The 27,704-nt window shown below is 40.6% G+C and overlaps 1 protein-coding gene across 1 annotated transcript in view; it reads right to left on the minus strand.

The window, feature by feature from the left end:
• Positions 1-396: 396 nt before the first annotated feature.
• The window catches only part of MCCC2 (methylcrotonyl-CoA carboxylase subunit 2), a 55,279-nt gene continuing 27,971 nt past the window's right edge, over positions 397-27,704 (minus strand). Inside the window, exons 8-17 of the mRNA XM_045847973.1 lie at positions 26,931-26,995; positions 21,424-21,523; positions 21,220-21,315; positions 17,347-17,419; positions 13,902-13,978; positions 10,493-10,559; positions 8,274-8,430; positions 7,302-7,416; positions 5,375-5,460; positions 397-2,472 (exon numbers count right to left, since the gene is read on the minus strand). Of these exons, the coding sequence (XP_045703929.1) occupies positions 2,355-2,472; positions 5,375-5,460; positions 7,302-7,416; positions 8,274-8,430; positions 10,493-10,559; positions 13,902-13,978; positions 17,347-17,419; positions 21,220-21,315; positions 21,424-21,523; positions 26,931-26,995 (954 nt within the window). The 3' untranslated portion in view covers positions 397-2,354. The remainder of the gene's footprint in view (positions 2,473-5,374; positions 5,461-7,301; positions 7,417-8,273; positions 8,431-10,492; positions 10,560-13,901; positions 13,979-17,346; positions 17,420-21,219; positions 21,316-21,423; positions 21,524-26,930; positions 26,996-27,704) is intronic.

The following is a 27,704-nucleotide window of genomic DNA, read 5'->3' on the forward strand; positions in this document are numbered from 1 at the left end:
GCATCATTCCATAAACCGAAATGCCTGGGTTGTGGGTTCAGTCCCAGGTCAAGGCATGAGAGGATACGGATGGATGTTTTTCTCTCACATCAATGTTTCTCTTCCTCTCTCTTTAAAATCAGTAAGCATGTCCTTGGGTAAGGGTTTTTTAGAAAGTTACAAAACAGACAGGAGGCCTCTAGAAGCTGAAAAAGCAAGAAAATGAATTTTCCCCTTAAAGCCTCCAGGAGTAATGCAGTCCGGCTGACTGCAATGAAAACACTTCACATGCCTTTGATGATCTCCAACATCCTTCTAAAAATGCAACTTACCTCTGAACTGAGACCACCTATCTCTTCACATCTCAGAAAACCAAAGTGACCTGATATACAAATGCAGCCAAAACTGAACATCACAAAGGTTTGAAATACTAGTTTTATTAGGAAAGTATTTGATAATTGTATCAATCATATAATCAATCACTTGATTTTAAAATGACATGACCTGAGGATATCAGTTAAAATATGGGCATTTTTTCATTCATTCAACAAATATTTGAGCACCTGCAAGTGCCAAGCATTGGAGATACAGGCCAAACAGGAGGCTCCTCGCTCTCGCAGAGCTTACAGGCTAGCAGGAGGGCAGTATGAGAGAAATGTGTGTATTTCTCACAAACGTGTAAGACAGAGTGATGGAGTGCACGGTGCTTTACAACAGCACACAATAGGTGACTAGCCCTGCCCAGGGAAGTCACAGAGACCAGAAGTTGTGTTTAAGAAGAAGACTAGAACAGTCCAGGCAGAGGGAAAATTGTAGATCCTGAGGTGGGAAGGGCTTCATCGGTTCAAGGAGCTAGAAGTCTCAAATGGGTGAAGCACCAAGGGTGAGAAAAGGAATCAGGAGAGGATACTGAAGGGGTGATGATCACAGAGGGCATTTGGAGGGGTCTGGCAATTCTACAGAGAACCAGCGAAAGATTTAAGTAAAGAAGCAGCATGACCTGAAGTGCACTTAGAATGGCCATCCTAATTCCAGAGTGATAGAGATTAGACCAGACAAGACCGATCGCAGGTACATCACTTCTAATGCCTGTGGTCATAAAACAAAAATTCAAGTGATCGGAGGCAAAATCACTAGAACTTGGTGACTGAACCTGCAGTTCCTGTAGCACATTCGGTGCACATCTACAGTGTATCTGGTAGACACGCAGGTCTGAAGGTCCACGGAGAACTGCGTCAGGAACTGTCAGTGCAGAAATCATCCCCACTCAGATGGCAACTGAAGCCTTTCCAAGGCATGAAACGGCCCAGGAAGGTTAAATCGAGCCATGAAGAACACATGCATTTAAGACTAAGATGTGCCAAGAGCAGGGAGGAGGAGAAATGGGGAGTTAGTGTTTAACAACTGAGTTTCTGTGGGTGCATGGTGGTGATGTTTGCAAACAATGTAAATGCACTTAATGCCACTTAAGAACTGCACATTTAAAAATGGTTGAAATGGTAAAGTTTAAGTAGGTACATTTACCACAACTTAAAAAAAGGATGAGGAAATGCTTTTGCATCACTTGCATGTTTTAGAGTAAGAATGTGTTCATGAAATACTAACGAAAAATGAGGACAAGGTGAAGAGAGTGGGGCTCAGCAGAGGGAGAGGGGTTGTGAAGGACACCGAACAAAGTGGCCACAGTGGTTGGTGGGAAACCTCAAGTATTACGGCATGGAAGCTAGGAATAGTGTTTCTAGGTAGAAGCGTTCAACTGATCTGAATGCTGCAGAGAATTAAATCAGATAAAGTCGGAAGAACCTGGTGCTTTTCAGCAACAGGAGGGTCGATGGTGACCCTGGCGTGAGCTGCTGGCAGTGGAAGCCAGCAAGGGGAAGGGTGTGGAAAGAATGGGTAGGAAGTGGAGCCCCGAGTGCAGACAGAAAGAAGTGCACTGTGGGAAGGAATGGGACGATGGCTGGAGGGAAAGTAATAGCTGCTTTTAAAAAATAAGTGTGTTACATTATCATGCATAATCAACAAGGCATCATTTCAGTGGAAATACTTCATTTAATAGTCGCGATAATACCTGGAATTTATAGTTTACGGAACTTGTCATACTACTGGTGGGTTAGAAAGGATAACTGTAAATTATTCTCTTCATTTTAAGGGTGGTAAAGTGGAATCACAGAAAAATCTACAAAAATTTACAAGGGCTTGAGGTTCATGAAATACATGTCTTCACTGATTTTTTTAAGGTAGAAAAATACAATGCACTGTGCTAAGAGAACAATTTTACTATAACAGTCGAATATTGAAAAAGTCTCAAATTTCAATGCTACTAATGTATTAATTTTTGGTACATGCCCAATGGAAGATGAGTTATATTCCAATTACATCCTAAAGATGCCGAAGTCAGTCTTCTGGATTGGTGCATTGAGGGCTGCACTAATACTGAGACCCAGGACCAGTCTGGTGTCCGCTGGATCAATAATCCCATCATCCCACAGCCTGAGGAAAAAACAAAATAGGAGTTATGAGGAATCCACCACCAAACTACCATTTATACACTCCCTGCCCAGACATGCTGAGGTGTTTCTTTAGGTAATACATAGATCTACTGATTAGCTTCTGTGTGCTATAATCTTACATCTGAAGCCATGTTCAAGGGAGAGGAAAAAATAATTGAACAACAATAAAGGAATTTATGAAAATAAATAAATAAATAAATAAATAAATAAATAAAAGGGTATAGCAAACGAGAGAGAGAGAGAGAGAGAGAGAGAGAGAGAGAGAGAGAGAGAGAGAGGAAGAGGAAAAGGAAGAAAGAAAAATGAAATGACTTTCATCCCAGGTTCCCAAAGAATGTCAAATCAAGCTTATGGCCTTAGGAACTAGTTTGATATAAGAAACTACAAAAGAATCTCTGGTTTAAAAATATTTTTACTTATTTCAGGAGAAACTTTCCTGTTCCTCTTCTGCCCACACAAATGTCCAAGTAAAGTTGATGTATTCCTGTTATTAATATGAAGAGTCATATGAACCTAGATTTAGCCTCAAACCACAGTCTCTACTAGAAAAAGTATATTCCCCAAAACTCCCTCATCTCTTAAGAAACTATGAAAATTACTGAATCCACTTTAATACATTTTATTAATGAAATCATACTTTCATATGTAGTTCTTTATTTTTTGCTACAAGGAAAAAACAATAGCTTTAAACTGTTTTTAGAAGAAACTTTTAAGTAGAAATTTTAGTTTACTTTTCATTAGCAACCTCAAATTTATAAAGAAAAATGAATGAGAAATATTGCTTTTTTGAAGGTCATTTGTAGGTGGCACTTGTGCTTTCTTTAAACAAACTGCCCTCAGTACCTGGACACAGCATCAATTATTAAACCACACTGACATCGACAGACCATGAATCAAATCTCTGCTCATAAAACATTCATTATAGGGACCCTGCAGTATCAACTGCCAATGAATAAAAACCACTCAATGTAATTTGTAACCAGACCAATAGATTACACTCCCTCCCAAGGCCAGGAGGAGAGTGAAACAGCAATCGTGGCCGGGCGGGGGAGGGAGGACGTGGCTCCACGGTGGATGGGTGGGTGGTTGTTAACAAGACTGCTGAGAGGCCTAATCCAGTGCCTGGAAAGTCTGGTTATAAAAACCACTGAGAATAAAACTGACGTGCTGCACACGCAACACGTAAGGATTAAGAAAAACATAGGAGGTTTATAGTAGCAAATGATGACAGCTCTCTCTGAAAAGACAGATCGAGCACGTGAAAGCCTCAAGAGACCACAGAATTTTACTGTTAAGAGATTTATTAAACACAGAAAAGGTGCCATATGCTGGCTTGGAAATCCTTTCATCTTGGGGAAAAAGTTGCTGTCTCATGCCACCAAGTATTTATTTCATCAGAAGGGTTAAGCATCTACAAAGTAACAGAAAAACTTTACTGTCTCTCAATATTTATTTCCACAGATAGGTCTATGTGGGCTTTTTGCTCTCTTGCCTTGAATATAATCCATTAAAAATAATAATAATGTACTGAAAATAATAAAGGATTAAGTCTTTCTCAACAGATGGCTTAGCCAGGACTGAGAAACAAATTAATGGCCCACACAAAATACACTGGTTTTCAGTTAAATATTTCAATTGTCCTTGTGAATTTCAGTCAAAATCTTATGTTAAAAAAAGTATCTGTGCTTACAATATTTATTTTCTCTTAAACCTTTAATATGGTTGTATATTTCCTCTTTGCTTCTATTGGCTACTAGAAAAAGAAGAACATGTTCATTTCTTGATTGAAAGACTATTTGTTTTTAATTCAGTGAATCAATGACCCACTGCAACAAAATACACCTGTAAAATTACTTATTAAAATAGATATTAACAAGAGAAACAGGCTTTTTAGAATATCCCAGGTGACACTGTTGGAATTCTGAAACTAGCTGTGCCCTGGGAAGCTGCCCAGTCTCCCAGCTCCCGACGCCGGGGGCGGAGCCTGGCACCTGGGGCGGAGCCTGCTGCAAACCAGGCACTCATAGGACTGACACGAGTTCTAACTTCTGATCTTCCTCTCTCCCTCCTCTCCAGTAAATGGCATAAATCACTGCATAATCTAGTTTTAAAAGATACAAATAGTTCTTCTGTTTTTTCCCATATGGCCAAGGGATGAAACGAACCCCAGAAGCTTACTGTTTAGAACGCGCAACACTTAAGTGCTGACACAAAGAGGCCCGAGGGCACAAGCCGCCAGTCTCCAGCCGGGATGGACCTCGACACCGCGTGATGACCTTACTAAGTGGAATAAGAAACAAGCGGAGCCAAGGGCCGCACGTGTGTATGAGGTGATTGCGCGGTGTCAGCACACGGACCCTGGCTGTGACTAATCACCTTCTGAATGCACAAGCACACTTGTTAACAAATGTCAGAAAGTGCTCAAGCCATCTCGTGCTTAAAGTGGGGTGAGAACAAAATAATCAAAAAGAGGGGGATGACAGGAATTCACTAGTTTAAGGAAAAGTTAGAACTGATTCCTGAAAGTTACACAGCCAGGATTACAGCTTGTAACTTCCTTGCCCCAGCATGGCCCACCTGTGGCTGTAGGGTCCCCCCAGGTCCCAGACACCTAGAGGAGAAATGGGATAGAAGAAGAGGGGTGGAAGGTGGCAGAACCAGATTGAAAGTGATGGATCCACACCCCAGCCTGGGAGAAGGGACGGTGTTTCCGCAGCAGGCATTCCCATTACAGAGACAACAGTAGAAAGTGAAATGTGTCCAAACATTATTTTTTGGTTCTCCCAGAGGTTGGACCCTCCTGACCACCCAGACCTCTGTAAGGCTGCTGCCCTGACGCCAACACGCTCCCAACAAGAAGTTACTTATTCTCCGGCTCCCACCTGGCACTGGAATAGTAAGGGTTTCCTTCCTCTTCAAACCTCTTCACGATGGGCTCTTTCAGAGCTGCTTCGTCGGCACTGGAGAACTGAAAGAAAAGGGGCCAGGAGTGAGTCTGCGGCAGTGGGACAACAGCCCCACCAGGAGCACCTCAAGAAAAACAGGGCAACAGATGTCAGGAGTAACGCCACAACCAACCTCTGTGTAGTGACATGTAGGTCACAAGTGACTGTGTAATGTACATAATCTCACCTGAGATGTGACTATCAAATTAGTGCACCATTACATCTCCTTTATTGAAGACAGCATCCTAGGCTATTTAATGTGAGGTCAAAACCAAGGGTATCATGTATTCCAGCACAGTACAACAATGTATATGAACTGTACAGTATAATAAAAGGGTTATATTTTCTTTCAAAAACAATCATAATTTCAAACATTTTAAATTAACTTAAAGGGATAAATATCAACCACATCTTGAATAGCCTCTTCAATTTCCCAGATGGCTGAAAGATATTTTTCCCTAATTAAAATTTTAATGGCTTGCCCATCAGTATTGCCAGAAACAAGTGATAATTAATTCAGATGTAAAAATCTTTATGCAAATTAATTCTGAAACCCTGAAAAGTATATTCAATTTAAAAAATATTCCACAGCAAAAACAAATGACTTATTTCAAATAAATCCAACTTTCTTTTATGTATTTTCATAGTTTAAGATCACTGATAGGTTAAGAATTCAAGAGGAAGAACCAGTAAAACCCTGTACTTTCATATATAAAAAGAAATTAATTCATAAATCAGTATATCAAATAATGAAAGAACAACTATATAATAAGAGATCACCATGCTGGGCTCGAGTTTAAGACATGTCTTCAAAATGTCAGGTAGCATTTCATACTCCCCCCAACCCCAGCACCACGCCACACACACGCACGCACAGCCACAAACAGACACACAAAGCTTTCCTTTTGCTTGGACACCAGTCAACACTGAAGTGACTGTGACCTCTGTTTTGGTCTCCAGAGTTCCTGCTCCTAAGAAAAGATGACTGCGAGTGTGAGGCACGGGTGGGCTGAGATCAGGGAGGCAGGAACTACCTGCGGTTTTTCATTGCCCCACTCCACAAGCGGGGTGGTCGACCAGACGCCCCCTAAATGGCAGGCCTGAGAGCCTGCAGAGAAGGGCCTCCTTCCTTTCATGCCTTGTTGTGGAGTGCACCTAGCAATTTCACAGACACGCAGTTATTTTAAGGTTTGGTGCTTACACAAAAGAGTTAAAGGCTATAATTAATAAAAATTAATGCAAATTTTCAGAAGACTCCCTAACAGAGACACAAACAAAGGAATTCATTTTCCAAGCAGCCACACGCTGGTGTGTCTTCATCGGCTGCCCGTGCCCCTTCCGTGTTACTTCCTTTACACTGTCACAGTGTGATGGTGTTCACCAGTTCTCACAAGACAACGGAGCCCTCCCACTCACGGTGTGCTGAACAACCACCTAACCGTGAAGTAGGGAACAAATTCTGCTGCATTAGGTCATAAAATCAAAGAAGTAAATCAAATTTATTTAAAGCTCACTGACTGTGAATGACTAAGAATCAAACATCTTTGCACCTCAGGCAATCACAGGCAGTGTCTTGAAGTGTTTTCTTGGGATTCTGAAAAAATCTGTGTATTAGCACAAGAAGGTACCGCAAATGAAATGGCACTAAAAAAGGAGACAGAAAACACATAAGTATGAATTCCTGAAGCAACTCCTTCCAGGTCAGTGTCTTCTAAAAAGCCAGGCCCCGCACGCTGGGCCCCTGGCCCGTGAACATGGAGGGATTCTGGGTGCACTGCTCCCTGGCTTCAGGGCATTCACTGTGATGCCCTGAGCCTGGGGGGGTGACAGCCAAACCTGGGGGTGGAGAAGAAACGGCATTTACCTGTTTCCCTTCCCGCACCCTCTGGTCTCGGGCTACGGTGGCCAGCACGTTGGCTGCCTGCTCTCCTCCCATCACCGAGATACGAGCGTTTGGCCATACATAAAGAAATCTTGGGCTACGAGGGGGGAAAGAATGATCAAATTAATTCACTTTACAACACAGAAATTTTCAGAAGCCCATGTTTACCTTTTAAACTAGTGGTTCTTCATTCTAGCTGCACATTAAAAGCATCTGGGAATTTTTTAAAAATCACCAATGCCTGGAACCCACCCTAGACTAATGCCCACAGATGGGGCCTAAGAACAGTTAGAAACTTTAGGTTCTCTAGGTGATTCAGATGTTTGTTTTGATAAACTGGATTTTTCTGTTTCATGTAAATTTACTGGATATAAGAGTGCTCAAAATATCCTCTTATTGTCTGTGGTCATGGCCTGTTTTCCAGCCCAGGTGTTGGTTACTGGTACCTTCTCACTTTATCTTTTAGTTTTACCAGGGGATTAAGTTTGTTAACCTTTCAAACAAAGCGACTTTAGGCTTTCCTGATTCTTCTGTCTTATAATATGTTTATTCTTTATTATGCCCTGTTTTCTGTTTCTTGTGTCCAAAATGCTGGACTTTTTTGAACTTCCTGAGCTAGCTGCTTGGCTCACTGATCTTCAGCCTGACTTCTTTTCCACAATGTGTATTTATGTCCACACATCTTTCTCTAAGCAAGACTTCAGCTACACCACACTAGTATGACATGTAGTATTGTTACTATCAGCCATTTTAAAATATTTCCTTATTCCCATTGTGGATTTCACCCCAGTACACCTTTAGCATTAAATTTCACTTTGTTCCTCCAGGTGATATAAATTATGGTGTAACTGCTCCAGATTTGTGAATGCCATTCTATATTTCAAATAAACCTGACCATTTAAAATTACACAGGAAGTGTGGTTTCTTTCAGAGAAAACCATGACCATCGCCCACCTGTATGCTCTGCCACACATCCCGTAGTTCCCAGCCCCGAAGGACCCCCCGATGATGACAGTTATCTTAGGCACATTGGCACAGGCTACGGCAGTCACCATCTTGGCACCATCCTTGGCAATTCCTTCAGCTTCGTAGTCCTTTCCAACCATAAATCCTAAGAGAAAAGAACAGAAAGAGAGCCTCCCAGTGATGGGACTAATGTACAGAGGCCAATCCCAGCAAGACACTGGAAGGACATCTTGTCAGAGTTTATTTTACTACAGGCCTCTCTCCCTAACAAAATATTTGTATGTGAAATATGCCCCCCAAAAGTGTGCTTTAAAAGATAAAATAACATTTTCTCTAATCGCTTTTAAAATTTTCTTAAAGCAGTTTATCTGGATACACACAGAGATCTTCAAATAAAAAAAAGGATGCAATTTAGCTTCAAGAAATTATTGCAAAACAGTAGTCAGATGATGAAACAACTCGACCTGGCAAGCTGAGGAAAACGTACTGTGGCAAGCCGACGTGTGAGGGCTTCAGTATCCACTGACCTGGTTTAAAAATACAGTGTTCCTTCTAAAGTGCTGCTTAAACTTTAATGAAATAAAGATTAATGTTGCATAGAGATGCTAAGAGTCCCTGTCAGTTGCAAGGTAAAAAAACTTCTCATCCTTCTTCAAGCTCTCCCGTCTCTGCTGGAACTGGTCTGCAGCTGCGCTGGGCCTTCCAGGCCTCGGGCTCCTGCCTCTTCACCTAACACACACCAAGTCAGGCTCCCCGGGTCTCCCTCCCCACCCTCGGCCTCACAAGCTACTTGACTGTCACTGTTCTTGCTGCGCACATCTCCAGCAGCAGAGCGCCCACTCAGTCCCACCAGTCTTTGTGGAGCACCTGTAGCATGGACACAAAGGGGGTGACAGGCCAACCCTTGTCTCACCAGGCACCATCTGCTTCCTCCAGCTACCCCCTCTGAGGTGGGCCCTCAGAATAGCCCAGCATCCCTCTACCTACCTCATCTTGACTCCCCATGCTATTCCCGCAACCGCTGTCTCAAATACGGACTCTCTTTAAGTGCTCACCACCTCTACCTGCCAGCCCACTGCCCTTCTAGACCCTTGGCTTTCTCCAATCTCTCTCTCTCACCGTAAAAAACAACACAGTCATACTCTATTTCTTCTGTTACTCTCACCTGTGTGGAAGAAAGCAGAGTTACTCACAGGCTGTTCCCGAGCCCTCTTCTCTCTTCATGGTTTTCTTACCTATTCCTGTAGCTTGAAATATCATTTCCATATTCTGACAATACCTACATTTTCATGTCGAATTAATACAGCTCTTCTGCACTCAAGATTTTTCAACTGCCTACTGTATATCTCCAAATGGAGGGAACACAGGTCCTTCCAAGGCAAAGCTATAAAACCAAATTCAACCTCTGCCCCCAACCCAGGCAAAAAAGAAACGAACAAAAAAAAAAGTAGGAGTCTTCCAAGCATACAGTCTAACTTATCGGTGGTTAGTGAGTCATGAATCATTATTGGAAACAAGACCCCTGCACTAGTGAAGCTTCAGAATATTTTTTATCTGCCCTTCTAATGAGGTTTGCCACAGCAGGCCCTCTCAGGCTTCCATCTGGATGTAACTCCTCTCAAAACCCATTTAAACTAGTATCCTAAAGTCAAGATGAAGATGGATTAGCACCAGTAATATCTAAAGCCCTGATGATTGTCAAAGCCAAATTCCTTCTCATGAAGGTTTGCCTGAACTCAACAAGTAATTCAGAGCCTCTCCTTCCTTTAAACCTGAGATAACCATGGACTACTTAGAAGATGGGAGAAAAAGGAGTTTTTGGCTAACCTACGTACCTGGGTGTCTGCTATATGTCACAGACTGTGCAACATAAAAAAAGCATTAAAAGAAGAATCACGGAATTTTAGGAAATAAATACTCTAGAACCACAAGAGACATTAAAAATCATTTTATCCACCATGTGAAGATCATTTATAGAACAAGAAATCCAGAGATTTGCCATTGACCATACCATTCTTTGAAGTCAAAACCCAAACTCTGAGTATGTAATGCACAGCACAGGGAATACAGTCAATAATATCACAATAACTATGCATGGTGGCAGATGGTTACTAGACTTGGTGTGGTGATCACTTCTTAAGATATACTGGGCTGGACAGCAGAACTCGAGAATAAATGCAACCAAGCTGAATATACTGTTTTCTTACCGGTAATGTTTTGAAGGAATAGCAGAGGGATATTTCTTTGGCAGCATAACTGGATGAAGTGAGCCCCCTATAAGCAAAAAGATGAAAATCTTTTCAAAGCGGGGCTAACAAATCTATAATCACCATGCATTCTTCAAATGCCGCACTTGGGTCAAAGAAAAGAAAGACCCTCTGCTTGGCTTGTCTGACCCTACACTAACGGTAACAGCAACACTGTGGCATGCACTCGTTGTCAACGGGACGTGGGACTGAGGCTTATCCTGCACTTGTTTTGCAGTCACCTGTGTGCTCAAGGGCACACGACTGTAGGACAACTGCTGTGTCAGGGATGATGTCAACCACTAACAACCAAACACCAAGTGAAACAAATAACAGAAAAAAAGATGCTTGTCAATGAGAATATCTGAGCCTCAGTGCAAGCTAATTCTCTAGTTATCCACTTTAAAAAAGATAAAAGATTTCCCATCAGGGAAATCTATGATGATAATTACATTTTGATGATCATCCGAATCTTTCATGCACCAAGATTATAGTAAAATACATCTTCCTTACCAATTTACCCCAATTAAATGGGATTTTAGATGAATGCTAGACACCTTCTAATCTTGAGCTTATGAAATTGTTTAATGACACAAAAAATGACTATTTCTTTCCCTATCTTCTAAAGATTATGTGACCGAGGACACTTTTATAAACCCTTTCCTTTATATTTTACTCTCTATTCGCAGATCTCTTAAACTCTGCTGGAAATCCCTTGGCAATTACAAAATCCCAAAGCAATTGCTCAACCTCAAACACAATAATGAGGAAATTACACACCTTTGAGGCTTACTTCTGTCAGGTAGGACAGACAGAGCAAACCAAGGCAGGGAGGAGGAGGGCGACATGTCTCACCCACTAACTCAGCAGTCCTGAGCCTGACCCAGTAACACTGCCAGGTGTTCCAACATCACACGAAACACCACACTACATGGGAGGAGAAAAGCCCTTGAAATTCTATGTATCATTTCCACTATCAGGGAAAGAAAGCCTTGAAACTGTGCTTTCATTCTAAGGCCTGAAAGGCAGGAGAGGGTCCACGGTGCCCAAAGGAAGAGCCCATAAAATAATGCTGGTTAAATGTCTACCTCTGGTCACTATCTACTTTACAAGGGAGGCCCTAGTACTTACAGAAAGAGCCCATCAATAACTTTGGGTAACTGCACCAACTTTAATTACCTGCCTCCTGTCATGTATCTGTCTGACAATAAGATGAACAAATGGAATCTGGAGAAAGACAAGGATTCAGGCTAACAGACTCCCATGCAAACCTAAGTTTGGGTAGTCACGTGTTCCCAGGGAAGGCTGGCACCACATTTACCCATCAGTCAATATGTAACTTCTTCACCCCATCCAAACAACTATATAAGTCCTTAGGACAAAGGACTCCCTCTTGGCTCACTGGCTGCCCGGCCTCAGGCCACCCAGCCTCTGGCCACACGCTTGCTTTGGCCTCCCTTGCTTTTGCCGTCCTTACCCTGCTTCGCCTATGCCTTTCCCCCCACCCCCACCTTAGCTAGGCGGTTCTCTTCCATGAGAACAGATCACCAACAAACCCTACTTGCACACTAATAACCTCGTTGATCTGTAATTTTTCCACTGTGTTGATGAGAAGAACAGAGTTTCTGGGAGTTTCTTCCCTAACACTTCTACAAATAAAATGTCAGACTGAAGCCAAACATCACTCCTCCGATGTATGTTCTTGCCAAAGAACATTTTTTTTGGTATGTTCTTACCAAAAAAAACTACGTCGAGTTGTTGGTGTCAGCCTGATTGTTCCTGTATTGAAATAAATGTATTATATGTTCACTAAAACTCCTTAGTTCAGGAATATTGTATATTTTAGGAAACACTTACTACATATACTATTATGTGAAAACAAGCCAATACCTCTCTATATAGTAAGTCCTCACTTAACTCCATCGTAGCTCCTGCAACGTTAAATGCAGTGACACGTGACAAAACCAGCTGTACTGCAGGCTGACTGATCCCACAGCATCTCATCAATGTTATCAATGGAATTACATTTTTCAAGGCCCTGCTGTGTGCGGCAACACCAATTTTACTTTTAAAAAGGGGGATAGAGGTATGTGACTTGTTTTGAGCTAAGAACAACTTTAGCTTCAGGCCTAAGAAAAGCTCCTGCCCCTCCCTTTAACTTTTTAGAAGACCTTGAACTGGGGCCATCAGGCAGAGCAATTTCTATTTCCTAACCATCTGCCCTTGTTATGACCCTGCAATGACCCTTAGAAGCCCACACAGAACACCACCTCATCCCTAGCTCAGCATGTTTTCTATACCTAGATCCCCCTTTCTAGCTCTGAACTAGTCCAGCAAGTGGGGTCTTTGATTCTCCCATGTACGCAGGGTTTCCATACATATGTTAACTTCAGTCATTCTCCCTTGCTAAAAGAGGGGTGAGCAGAACAAACTAAGGAACCATAATAAAATGTTATTTGAGGTTATTTCTGGTATGAGTGTAGGTGATTTTTGTTTTCCTTAGTTTTACTTTCTTGTTTGTCTTATAATTGCAATGAGAGGAACAATAAGGAAGAGCAGAATACAGAAACTGACTTCACTGCTAAAACATTCCACCAAAGACAAACTCTTCCTCAGTGAGGGTCTGAAAGTGCTTAACTGCCTGCTACCTACATTCACTGACCTTGCCATTTCCTCCATCACTTGAAGTAGAAAAATAAGGCTAGACACTTTTTTGCTTAAGAAAACACTTTATGAAGTACATTAATTGCATTTATTCAAGTTTAGGTAAATCTGAGACAATGATGTATGATACTGAATACTAAGCCAAAAGACATTCATGAATTTGCTCTTTTAAAACCAGAGCTTCAGTAACAAGACCCACTACCTTTCCATTTCCAAAGAGTAATGGAATAAATTCCAAAGATAGAATTCCAAATGGAATTCCAAAGATGATGGAATAAGACAGAATAAACAGATCATGTCTCAGAACCACCTGAAGTATCTTTGAATTCCTCACATGCGTTAAGCACTAGAGAATAAAACACTTTCAGGACAAGTATTCCTATGTCTTAGAATACATACACGTCATCCACAGAGCTGTAATTCAAGTATCTTATAAGAACTTTCCTAAAAAATGTTTTTGAATTTTTAATATTGCTCAAGATAGCTCTTCATGTTCATGTAAACCTCCACAAAAACCTCTTCAAACACCGGCACACACACACACACACACACACGCTCACGTGCACGCACACACAGTGTTCTTTTTGCTGAGGTGTCTGCTTAAATATTTTAAGCTTTTATGCAACACATTCTCATGTATTACTTGATCCTGAGAGTTCATTATGTTTAAAACAGAAAATTCTGAAACATGTTTAACAGTACTTACTTTTTTTGCAGATTCAGAAAAGAGAACTCCATTATTTCCAATGATACCAATTGGGTATCCAAATATTCTAGCAAATCCTCAAAAGAAAATGGAAATAAAGATTTATGTATTTCAGAGGGCTTTTAATTCACAACAGACAGACATTGTCAACATTCTTTAATTTCAAAATCAAAGTTTAAAATGTAGAGATTTTGTCTGTGTTACAAATCAACTAATGTCACATTTTATTCCTAAGGTGCAGGACTCTGGGATTTTTGGTTTCTTGAAAGGGGCGTGTCACATGTCAAGTTACCCACTTGTCTGACTGGTTGGTTTGGTTAGATCATTGGGTTAGTGTGTTATACATTCATTCAGTAACGTGTGTCTGAGTGCTCACCGTGTACCATACCTGAAGGACATTCTGAAATAGAACAAATCAAAGACACAGAGTCCTTCACAGGTCAACAGTGAAAGCTGCTGGCCCGTTTCAGGTGACTAATTTACCAAAAAATGCCTGTGGTAATGATAGGCCTTAAAATAAAGGGGATACACTCAGCAAAGGCAATTAAAAAAAAAAAACAGGAATGCTGACAAGGCTGGTGGTAACCAAGTTTATAGTAAGAAATCCAGTTAAGCTCAGAAGAAAAATGAATCACTCCACTCTTATTTTCTCTCTCTGCATTTTTTCTCTTTTCTGTAAGTTTCATTTGTATCTCATCACCACTTCTACTAGCACTGCAAACACCCAGTCTACACACACACACACACACACACACACATAAATAAAGGAGAAGAAAAAGCAGGGGGGAACATTATTTTGTGAGGCAGACACTTCAGATTGTTTTGTGAACCTGGAGAACTAGACTAGAGAGACCTTACCAAGATTAATTTTCAACAAGCCTACTAACAACTGTATGTAGATACCAAATATTTGGAGCCCAAGAGTCAACAAGCTGTGCTGGCCTAAGCGGGTCAAAGACAGCACACCACCAAGTTCCCAGAGCCTGGCTCTGTTTTCCAGCTCAAGCCGGACAGGCTGCCGCTAAGACACCCAGGGTGTGATGTCTGACACAAAGCAGGTGCTCAAAAAATTAATAAACGAGAGAATATAAACCTATTGATAAACAGACTATTGAATTTTTAAAAATTTATTTTTGTTCTTTACTCTGACCTTGTCTTGATTTATTTTAACTATGTTTACTTAATGTGATAAAAACGAAACACGATTTGAGGGTCACGTGAGTTTCCCTGAGTCTTTCAGGACTAAAAGCTATGTGCCCTCAGGAGCCCTGCCTCTGAGAAAGTCAATGCAGAGAGGGTGAGCTTCCTAAAGGCCTCGCCATCCACTTTGAGTCCTGCCTCACCCACACGAAGAGCTGGGTTCCCCACACATCTCTCAGCTGTACGGGGCTACCCCTGAAGATATACTGCCCTCTTTGCTATTTAGACTTTTAACACATCCTTAGCCCTGACTGGGATCTCCAGGCACTGGGCCTGCTGAGTAGGGCACATGCCCCACTGTAACAGGAACACCCATGAAGTGAGGGCCTTCACCACTTTCTTATGGGCCAAATGAGAAAGCAAAATACCCAACAAACTACTAGGGCCAACAAAAGGCAAGTGCAGAGGCAGGAGGGAATCCCTACAAGCTGCCAGGGCCACCTGATCCTTAGGAAAATCTGGTTTTTTCTCTCCTCACTCCTTCCCGGCTCTGGTCCTCACCCTCTCGTGTTCCCTCCTAATCTCCCTCTCACCTCTCATGCTCCGCATACCCTCTAATTCCTTTCCTCTCCTCATTTCCCTTCCCTTTCCCCAGCCCTATCTGGACTCCAGTACAGTCAAGAAGAGATGGAGGACACTGGACATATGCCCAGTATTGTAGGGCAAAGGAGCCCAGTCTTGTAGCAAGTACAGGGCAAATACATAAAAACAGATGGCGAGGGCAGGCCATCCATCTTTGAAAAAGCAGCAGAAACAGCTCTGACTTGTTTTAAAAAGCTGCACAACAAGGGTTACATCCTGGGCTACTCAGTGACAAATCCTGCCTATATGTCAAACAAAAGCTCTTAATCACTTGAACACCTAAATACAAAAACATAAATCCCACTCCCAGTGTGAACCCTTGTCTTACTCATCCATCAGACCAGCAGAAAGTGTGGCGACTTATCCTTTAGGCTCAATGTATATTTGCGATTTGGATTTTTGCAGCTAGCTGTTTTTCCTACTCTGAAATGTTGTCTTCAGGCTGCAGCATTTTCGAGCTTTTATATAACCAAATAAAATCATCACATTTGTTTTGCCATTTGTCCAAGATAGATTATTATGAGCCTAGTATCTATATTTCAAATACTTTTTTCCAAGGCCTACAAATTGAACACTTCAGATGAATGAATTAACTTTTATAAATATCCTTGTTTTGTTTTTTCAGATTTGGTATTCTGCCCTCTATTCTCAATCTAGTATTTGCATAAATCAACATAAGACCTACACAGAGGCCTTGAGGGAAGCTGAAACATCATGCAGAACTTCCCAGATGAATTAGAGACTAAATCATAAAAAAGACAGTGCTGAAATTTTCAAAATAATTATAGTTATCCAGAGAAACAAAAAGAGCTACAAATATTCCTGCTATTGGCTTGGCCAAAAATTTCATTTGATTATTCTGTAAGATGGCTCTAGTAATGCTTAGTGGTCTTTAACTTCTTTCAAAACAATTTTGTTAGACTGTATTGTGACAGCTGTCATATTAGCGTGCCTTTAAAAAAATTATCAAAATTGGTGAATTTTTGTGTAGCCATTTTAATATTGAAGATGGGAGAATATATGCAATATTTTTGGCATATCATGCTTTATTATTTCAAAAAAGTAAAAATGCAACTGAAACACAAAAGAAAGATTTATGCAGTGTACAGAGAAAATGCTGTGACTGATCAAATGTGTCAAAAATAGTTTGCGAAGTTTCATGCTGGAGATGTCTTGCTGAACAATGCTCCATGGTCAGGCAGACCAGTTGAAGCTGATTACAATCAAATCGAGACATTAACTGAGAGCAATCAATGTTATTCTACATGGGAGATAGCCAACATACTCAAAATATGCAAATCAATAAAGTTATTGGTGAAAATAAAAAAAATGTGTCTTTTATTTTACAGAAAAACTAAACAGTCTTTCTGGCCAACCCAATACTTGTACTCTGATGAGAAACTTTTTGTGCAGCTAATGCCGCTAAAGTCACAGACAAGGGTCTATACCACATTATCTAGACACTGTCATTTTAAACTCTGGATCCATAAAGGCATTCAGCTACAAGTAGTATTTATAAAACAGCTCCCTTTAAACATCGACTCACATTTGTACTGCTCTAAATAACGAAGCTCATGCCAAGTGCATGAAAGCCTTGAGATAAGACATCACTTATTTTCCAAGCATCAGAAAATGTTCACATGCAATTCTTCCATCTTTATACCTGTAACTAATGTGTCTCCATATAAGGCTTTGAACTCATTAAATCTGCTTCCATCCACGATTCTAGCAATGACCTAAGAGGAAAAATAACAATGTCCTTGAGAAATTATACTACAAAAGAATTGTTGCATTAAAGTTATTTATAAGGAAAACAAATTCATAGTGAAGTTGTCACTTTTACAAAATTTCACCCTGCACAGAACATCTTCTCACTAGAATTTCACTTCACATGCATGAAGTCATTCTGAGCGGCTCTGATTTTACACTTCATTATAAAAGCAACAGCACCATGTTGCATACCGGAGAAGCAGAGAGACTCCATGAGCTGTTTGCTAGACTCAAAGCTTCAGTGGCTGTTCAAACATACTGGCCTAGGATCAGGGATTCAATTAGAAAGCAGGGTACAGTGCTTAGAGTCAGAAGACAGGCTCCAGCTTGAGGTATCACATATGACTTGTGTGTCATGACTTGAGACTCCATGAGCTGTTTGCTAGACTCAAAGCTTCAGTGGCTGTTCAAACATACTGGCCTAGGATCAGGGATTCAATTAGAAAGCAGGGTACAGTGCTTAGAGTCAGAAGACAGGCTCCAGCTTGAGGTATCACATATGACTTGTGTGTCCTAGAGTAAGTCATTTAACCCCTCTGAGTCTCAGTTCTCGCTTCTGCAAAGACGGGACAAAGTTGTGAGGACATGATGACCCAGTAGTAAAGTAACCTAATAAAATAATGCTGAGTTGAAGACCCAGCTCTGACTCCCAGTTCTACCACTGAGAAATTAGAGTCAGAGGCTGGTTACCTAAAATCCTCTAAGCCTCAGTTTCCTCATCTGTTTTTTTAAAAAATGGTAACACTTAAAACGTACTAACCGCAGCATACTTCCTGGCTGTCATTAAAAGGTAGGTATTATTATTAAGACTTTGAGGCATTCAGAACAGGCCTCCCCAAGACATGCTGCTTTGGCTTATGGATTACTCTGAACTGAAAGCAACCAAGACCCTGCATGTGCGTGAGAAACTTTTACCTCTCCCTCAAAGAATTGAAATCAGGGGCCTTGCCCATACTAAGAGTTATCACCAACCTATCTATACAAGGCAGGGCAAAATTCTAGCTACTGATCTACTCTTCTTTTTTTTAAATCTTCATTCACCCTAGGACATGCTTATTGATTTTAGACAGGGGGGAGGGAGGGAGAGAAACATTGCTGTGAGAGAGAAACATCAATTGGTTGCCTCTCCTACACATCCCAGCTGGGGACCAAACCCACACCTAGGTGCGCCTCGACCAGGAATCAAACCTGTGCTCTTTCAGTTTACGGAACAACGCTCCAACTAAATGAGCCACACCAGCCAAGGCAGAACATCTACTCTTAATATCCTGCAGATGTCCTTCCTCCCACCCGAAGCCCCAAGGCACCTTCCCTCATCCTTAGTTCAGAATGCCACATAAACCTCATTTTAACTTTCCGTCCCTGAACTTCTCACGTATGCAGGGTCTCCGACTCTCATGCATATGTAATTAAATTTAGCTGTTTTCTCTTGTTAATACAATCTTCCTTGTGTAGATCTAATTATTAGACCAGCTGAAAGAACCTTGATGGGTAGATGAAAGTTTCTTCCTCCCCTATAAGTTCAGTAGATTCACTGATTCTGATATTCTTGAAGGATCACCGTTTGTGTGTAATTGACCTAAAAGGAGTAGAAATTACTAAATAGTTCATCTTTGGGGCTCATCATTATACACCGGGACTGTTTCAAAGAGTTCCAAACATGAAGCATATTCCAAATTTCTTCAGAAACTATGTTATTTGACACACATTATTTATATATCTAGCTGGAACTTCTTTCCTATTTACCACATTAAACTAAGACTTCTTTTGCAAGATGCAAAAGCTGAGAAATGAGTGACTGTTTCCCAGTATCTTTCTTTCCAAGAAGTAAAAGCTTACTTTGAATTATTCTTTAGCTATTTTCGTGAAAGGTCCGATTATAAAGTGGAAATATAAGTTATGTGTTCTAAGTGGTATGTACCTCCAAAATTGTATCTTGTAAAAACAATCAACAAAATAACTACCGTTCTTCCACACAAAGATAAAGCAACTCAAAGGGCACAACAGCTTAGGGTCACTCAGTGTGAAACTACCTTCTACTGTATCTGCTCTACTATAAACACCACCCAGCCACATAAAACACAATAACTCATTTTCAGAAAGACTCAAACTTTAGAGAGCAGAAATATCGTATTGTACTGCTGTTCTTGTACCTAGAAGCGGAAATCAACGCTCAGAGCATCGGTCCCAGTACCACTGACTAGGGAAACAAGGACCAGACCGCAGGCTTTCTGACTGCTGTCCGGTGCAGCCCCACAGCTCCATACACTAGGAAGCCTTCCATACAAGCATGTTTTGCTATTACAGAAAAAATAATAAATTATCATCACAATGATGAGCTGAGTTAGCAAAAGGTAGAAGTCCAGGATACTATTTAAAAAGGCAAGAGTCTACCTTTATAAACTAATCTCCATTCAACTGAAATGGAACGACCATGAGTGAGTGGATTCACATCTGTTTGGCTCATTTCTATGCTCTCGGTATCTGAAACAACACCTTCATAGGTCAAGTACTCAATAAATACTGCTGAACACATGAAAAAAGTGGTTATTCTTAAAAGGATGAATTCTTAACCCTCTAGAAAACTTGGCTATCTGAACAACTGTTTTCAAGCACATCAGATTGTAAGTACCATTTTTTCTGTGCCTGTAATCAACTGAAAAGTCAAACTAAAATCCTAATTCTAAAAGTTACAGTTAACTAAGTCACCTTGTTAAACAGGAGCACCCTAATGTCCAGGATTTAAGACACTCTAACAATACTAGGGTGTTTCCTAAATAAATAATTATATGCATCCATAAATGGGATATTACATTCATCAATTCATTCAAAAAAATATTTATTTAGTGCCTACCATATTGCCAGATAATATAAGGAATTAGGACCTAGCCATGGAAAATGTTTCATGAAAAGCCTTTAAATAATGGTGAAATGTTTATTTCACCATTAGATAGACAGAAAAGGTAGAATTTAAATATATATACATATATGCATATAGTATCTCAACTACATAAAAATGTATACATATACATTAAGGCAATAAGCCAAAATACTAGCTGCTTTCTCTGGATGGTGGAATTACAAGCAATTTTTTGTCTTTCTACATTTTCTACATTTTTCACAATTAGTACAATAATGGGTTATAGTCAAGGGGGAAAGTAACAAAATATTAAGGCAGAGAATCTGGTATTACAGTAATTTTCTAGCTTAAAAAGTATTCTGCCAAGAACGATACTAAACAAAACAAAAGACTTCATGCTATGTGCAAACATTAAAAACTGGTACTCTGCACTACACAGACTATGTTGACACTCTGTAACCATAGCAACATCTTCGTCTGTAATCAAAAGTCTGATCTTTGCTATGTCATATTGATCTAAAAGGGTATGTTTTTTCTTTTAGCAATTTACTGACATTTCATCCATTTCCTAAAACAAGAACACTTTTAAAAAAATAGGTGAAAATTACCAAGTTGTCCTACATCATTCCTAATGTCCACATTATAGAATACTATTTGTGAACAAGCCAAGCTTTGTCATTGTGTAATGAGAACTTTCCAATAATGGAGGTTCCCCCTCCTTTTAGTATTTACTGTGTACCAATGAATGCTACACTATAGGAAGATCTTTCCCTTACGTGTAACTCCTCACTGAGATCCAAAACGGTTCCTAAGCATGAACATTCTAAACACTCTGGCTGTGACCATAGATACACATATAAAGAGACAGACAGCAAGGTTTACAGCTCACAGTCCCACTTTACGTACCTCTCGGACATCGAAGCTCCTCTTAAGGTTAGCACCAACTATTCCATACAGTTCATCAGCAGGAAATAAAGGATCTTCAGAAGGCTCGATGGTCACCTGCAGAAAATAGGAAAATCCAAATTAACCATTTTGAAAATATAATTTGAAAACAACATAAGCCAAAATGCTTTCCAGGAAAATAAAAGACGAACACGTCCAACTCACATCCATTTTTTTCTGATAATTTAGATTCCTCACGATCTTCCTAGTTAAGTGAAGGGCATGATTATCATCCAAAGCGTAGCAGTCACTGACTCCAGACTTTCTACAGAGTAAAGCACACTAAAATAATCAGATTAGAGAAAAGGAAAATAATTCAGTATCTGAAACCCCAAATCTCTCATCTAAGGACAGCATCATTTTTACTTCTAAACCACTTTAATAAATGTCATTTAATCTGATCTTTGAATGTCCCTGGTATTGCCCTAGTATCACAAACAGGAAGACTGAGGCACACATAAGAAAGAAACTTGCCCTAGAACCACCAGTAGCTGAATGAGAATCCACACCTCTATTTCTCAGTCTTGACCTCCTTCTACTAGACCATGAGGCCTTGCTGAAAAGGATTTCTACTTAATGGCCATCTCATGCACCTCCAAGCAAAATTCTGTGTGATCAAGTTCAGGCACAGATGACACACTTTCATGATGATGTTCATAACTACAAAATATGTTTGTAACTAACTGAGTTCCTAATGAAGATGCCAACTATGGTCTCTCGTCCCTGAAGACTGCTGAGCCCTCTCCCTACAAAGTTACACCTAAGAGCAAGCTGTCATAGGGTAACAAACACAAAGGTTTAATGGGTATTAATAAAACGATTCTGTGGTAAGGGCCACAGAAGTTCTTATTTAATTTCAAGTTCAGTGTCAATGAAGTATAGGCTTGCTCTGGTTATTAGTTATTTTCTGATTAGATGGCTTGTTATTTCAGATGTAAATGTACTATAACTTTCTAATAAAGTATAAACAAAACTATAAAGTCAGGTAAAAACCTGAAAAAATAGAATTCTGGCTTATTTTAATGAGTAAGGACTAAACTGCTGCAATCTAAATTTTGAAGTTTTGTCTAGGGAAAACATCAAACCCTTGGGAGACATTTCTTAGAACTGGGCTCTCACAGTGGTTTTACGTCACTCTCCACCTCCAGACTGGATGTCCCTAAATAAGAGCAGAGACTACATTTACTCCTCATCATAGCCCTCCAATGCCTTTGCAATGGCAGACCCCTCCATTTCTTTAATTCAATGATTTACAACTGCCATATTTTTAAGTGCTTCATATATACTAGTATCAGCTACAATTGCTGACTTCTGGCTACACTGTAGTAATCAAAAAGCAAACAGAAGCAGAAGGAACTGCTTCCAAATTACCAAATATTTAAAAAGAAAATGCTCTCCTGGCCAAGTAGCTCATCTGTTTAGAGTGTCATCCCAATAAGCCAAGGTTGTGGGTTTGATTCCCCGGACAGGGCAGTTTCTCTCTCAAATCAATACATTGAAAAATTTTTTTTTACATTAAAAATAAATAAAATGCTTTCTTTCAGAAAAACTACCCAGTATTTACCAAAACAGCAGGAAAGTAAAGCCTTTTGATGAGGCATTATATTATGTAAGTTTTTGTGTCAAATTAATTCCTCGGGATGACTAATCAGAGGTATAAATATATATTTATAAAGACAGAGAGAACCTTTATAAATATGTATTTATACCACTTTGATTAGAGAGAACCCAAAGCAAGTTGTGACTAGTAAATTTTATGACACTGTTCCCCTCCAAAAAGCCATCAGCATCTAATCACTGTCCCACGACTTTAAACAGGTTATTATAAGTAATAATAGCTAGTAGTAATAGAGTGCTCAGTATGCACCAAACCTGTGCTAAGGTAGGAACTACTCTTATCTTCACTTCACTTCACACACGAGGAAATGAGGCTCAGGGATGTTAAGTCATTTGTTTAGTCATATGGCAATAAGTGAGGCAGATAAAAGATGAATTCCAGAACCTACACCCTGAACTGACATACTACCTACAGTTTTCATGAGCACCAGATTACATCTTTTAAACAGTCAAAAAACTTTTTTAAAATTAATGCTCCTCGAATACTATCTTCATCACCTTCCCCGGATAAAGCACCTGCAAACAATGGCAGCCCATTCTGTCCTACACCCATACACCCTATTCTACCTGTGTCCTCTTTCTCTGCAGGTTGAAACATCCACTCTGTCTCCCTGTAACGGTCAGTGAATGGCCAGATAAGACAGTCACGCTGCATCTCCCCTCACACAGCTGTGCTCACCTAAATGAACAAGCACAGTATAACTCAGGCAGACACCCCAGCTCTCCTTCTAAGCTTTCCTCTGCTTTCCTCAACCTCACTCCAGTTATTCCTTTAACCATTCCTCCTTTGGCCTCTAGTTATAAAACTGGAAGCATGCTAGCATTTTTTTTAATCCTCTCCCAAGGATATTTTCATTAATTTCAGAGAGAGGGAGAGGGACAGAGAAACAATCAGTTGCCTCCCATACACACCCCAACCAGGGGTCAAACCCACAACCTTTTGGTGTATGGTAGTCCAAACCAGCTGGGCCATCCGTTGATAGCATATTTTGTAATTGTTTTTTAATTCACTCATTTATTTCTCTCAGCTGCCTAATTAAAATATAAATCCCAAGGGCAGGTACTAGGGCTAAAATTCTTCTTAGTATTAGATAGGCCAAAAACTTCACTTGGTTTTTTCCATAAGAGGGCTCTAGTATCACTCAGTTGTCTTTAACGCCATTCAAAACAATGTTATTAGATTGTACTGTGACAGCTATTGTATCAATGTGCATTTTTAAAAAATATCAAAATTGGTGGACTTCTGTGTAGCCATTTTAATATTGAAGATGGAAGAAATAATCAACATTTTTGACATATTGTGCTTTACCATTTCAAAACACAAAAAATGATTTGTGCAGTGTATGGAGAAGGTGCCGTGACTGATCAAACCTGTCAAAAGAGGTTTGTTAAGTTTCATGCTGGAGATTTCTTGATAGACAATGCACCATAGTCAGGTAGACCAGTTGAAGTTGACAATGATCAAATCAAGACATTAACTAAGAATAGTCAACATTATACCACAAAGGAGATAGCTGACATACTCAAAATATCCAAATCAATAAAGTTACTGGTGAAAATGAAAAATGTGTTTTTTATCTTACAGAAAAAACCATAGGGACCTTTTGGTCAACCCAATACAATCAATCTTTCCACAATAAGTGCTCAATGGGGAAGAAATGCATGAAAAACTGAGGCAAAGATAGGCCCCTAACTCAGCTCTTCAAAAGGCATGGCAGTGTTCTTTGATAGGAAAGGAGAAATATTATACCTATCTGCTCCCCTGGGTTTGCTTGTGGTTTGGCAGATCAAAGGGAGGTTTACTGCACCTTCCAGGTCACTGGGCCTGATGATTAGATACTTGCCATTTATGTCTGAGTTCTTTAGGGGATGATCCTGGGCCCTCCTCTTTGTCTATATTCACCTGGAGGTGAGCTCGCCTTGTCCCTTGGTTTTAAATTTCATAAATAAAGATCTCCAGCACTGATCTGGGCTCCCTACTCTTATAAGTAACTGCCTCTTCAGCATCTCTACTTGAGTGTCTCAAGCATCCTAACTTACCAGGTCTAAAAGGAATGCTTGATCCCCCTGCCCAACCTTCAATCTGCTCTTTCTCCTTCCTGCCTTCCCAATCTCAGGAAATAAGGCCAGTTCACGTTACTATCTTTGTCACATTACCTTCCTGCACCCCTTACATGAATTCATCAACAAGTCTCTCAATTCCACCTCTAAAATAGAGCTCAAATCTGTTCACCCACCCTACTTTCACTACCACCATAACCATTAAGCCACCAGCATCTCTCACCAATAATACTGATGCAACCACCCAACTGGTTCTCCAGGTAGACTCTTGCCAACACTCCAAGCATTCTCCATTCAGCAGCCAGAGGGATTTTTTTTAATGAAATATTTGGTAATAGCACATTCTGCTTAAAGCTTTTCAATGGTTTCCTAATTACTCATTTTTTATAAAGAGCCCAAAACCTTTAATGTCCTATTATGATGATAAACAACAATAATAACAATGACAGTTAACAATGTATAGGTACATATTTAAAGCAGGTATTATTTCAAGCAATTTACATGTATCACCTTGCTGAACCCTCATAAAATTCTAGGAGGTAGATGGACTTCTTATCCCTGAACCCTAGCCACAAGTGTTTGGATCAGTGGTGCGACGGAGCCAGCTCATGCCTATCTCACAAGAGCATTTCTTCGTGATTCAACGCTCAGTGGCATTCTATTGGTAGCTTAAAATTGGCTACAGTGGGATAATTTATACTACAGAAGTTGGGGGATGCCATAAAGCAGGGTTTTTTCCCTCCCCTAGAGAACCAGCTGTTAAACACTTACCTGCTACCAAGAGTTTAGCTAAGTTACTCCATGGTATTGCTGCCTCAGCATACATTTTGTTTGGCTGAGAGGCCTGCAGGGACCTTTAGCTGACACTGGCGCAGGCACACACCCTAAATAGCAACTGCAGGGTCACAAGCAAATGTAAGTCCTGATATGGCTTTCCCAACAGCCCTTGTGATTGGCAGTCTCCCCAGCTTTCCAGCACTGTATGCTACCTTAGATAAGACCCCCAAGGGGCTTACCAAACTTTCACACTTTTGCACTGAACAGACCAATGTGGCCCTTACCCAGGAATCCCAAAGCACTCCAACCTAGGACCCTATTAAAAATCATGTGCCCCAGTTTCTAGCTCTCTCTTTCTCTGTCTGCACTCTGCCTTGACCTCCCTGTGGGACCCCTGGAGGCATCCATGTACTTCCTCCAGGACCCGTGAGTAATGAACTTCTCTATTTCAATTTCTCTTGTGGTGTGTTGTTGAATTGCAGCTCACCATCCAGAACCCTGTGCTCCACTTCACAAATGTTCATTTAACCACTGGGTTTGAGCCTCCTTCTATATGCTCTCCCTATATTTCTCCTGTGTAGGCCTGGCCACCTATACACATTTAGATGAATTTTTGGTGATTATTTGTGTACTGCCCACCCCCCTGACTACACTGCAAACTCCTTGAGATCAAAGACAATGCCTATCTGATCTCAAACAACTAGAACAGTGCTTGTCACCTAACAGGTGCTTAATGGATATTTGTTAAATAAGGAACCCCTCTCTCCGGTCTTTCTATAATGAAAAAGTTGATGTTCTTGAAATATAACTCTACAGTTCAAAGAACTGAACCCTAAAACAGCAGATTGAGAACAAATAAACTGTGGCAAGTTACTGTATTTTTCAGGCTATGAGACATATCCACACCCCACACCCCCGCCGCCAAATCTGGGAGCAAAGGGAGGGGTGCATCTTATAGTCCAAATGTAGCTTACCTGGCTTGCAGGGGGCGGGGAGGGGGCAGCAGTAGAGCAGGGTCATAGGTTATTAAATATTTTATCACATTCTTTGCTTCAAATTTTTTTTTCCTATTTTCCTCCTCTAAAACCTAGGTGTGTCTTATGGTCCTGTGCATCTTATAGTCCTAAAAATAAGGTAAATACTTGGAAAAATACTTTAAAGATTATTAAACAAACAAGCAACAACCAATCCTGAAAAGGAACAACCGTTTGTTTCACCTGCAGTGAAGATCAGCCCCACCAAGCTCCTCAGCTGACACCTCTTCTCCAGTTGCTGCTTTAACCTACAACAAGGAGATAAGTCACTCGTGAGAGCTGTCCACCTGCCATACACAAATGTTTTCCTAAATGCCTACCTCCTGACTATACCTACCACTCTTTCTTCCACAGAGCTAAAGAGCACTTTGTTTTTTTGACTCCACTTGCCTAGCAACCCTAGAAAACATTTCTAATCTACAAGTGAAAAAACCTGAACCCCGAGTCACTGAGGAACTTGCCCACAGCCCCTGGCAAGTGATGGAACATGGTCTGAACCTAGGACTCCTGGCCTGAAAGCCAGCTCTGTCCCCTCCATTAGGCAGCCGCCACATGCATGTTGAAATCTGTGTCCGAGCCCACTGCCGGGCTCCCTACTCCCTCTCACCCTCGTGGCGGATCCCTGCTTCTCCTTCAAGCCCCACCTGCTCTATGTGGCCCTCCCTGACCCACCCAGGCTTCTTTAGCATTAATGACACTGCACAGAAGGAACAGAGCAATGCTTGTTGATCAGTGGTCCAAGAGTATCCCACTTAGAGCTCCAACATGGTACCTGCTGGACTGCATTTTGGTAATTTGCATGTATACCTGCCATCTCCTCTGTACTGTGGGTTCCTTGATGGTAGAAACTGTAACTTATTACAGTTTCTCACGCTCAATAAATATACTGAAGTAATGCCTTTTTCCCACCCATGTTGAACACTCCAGTGACTATCACAAACTCTAAAAGGTATTAAT

This window comes from Phyllostomus hastatus, unplaced genomic scaffold (assembly GCF_019186645.2).
Source record: "Phyllostomus hastatus isolate PE091 unplaced genomic scaffold, TTU_PhHast_1.1 phas_contig_58, whole genome shotgun sequence".
In the NCBI taxonomy this organism is placed as follows: Eukaryota; Metazoa; Chordata; class Mammalia; order Chiroptera; family Phyllostomidae; genus Phyllostomus; species Phyllostomus hastatus.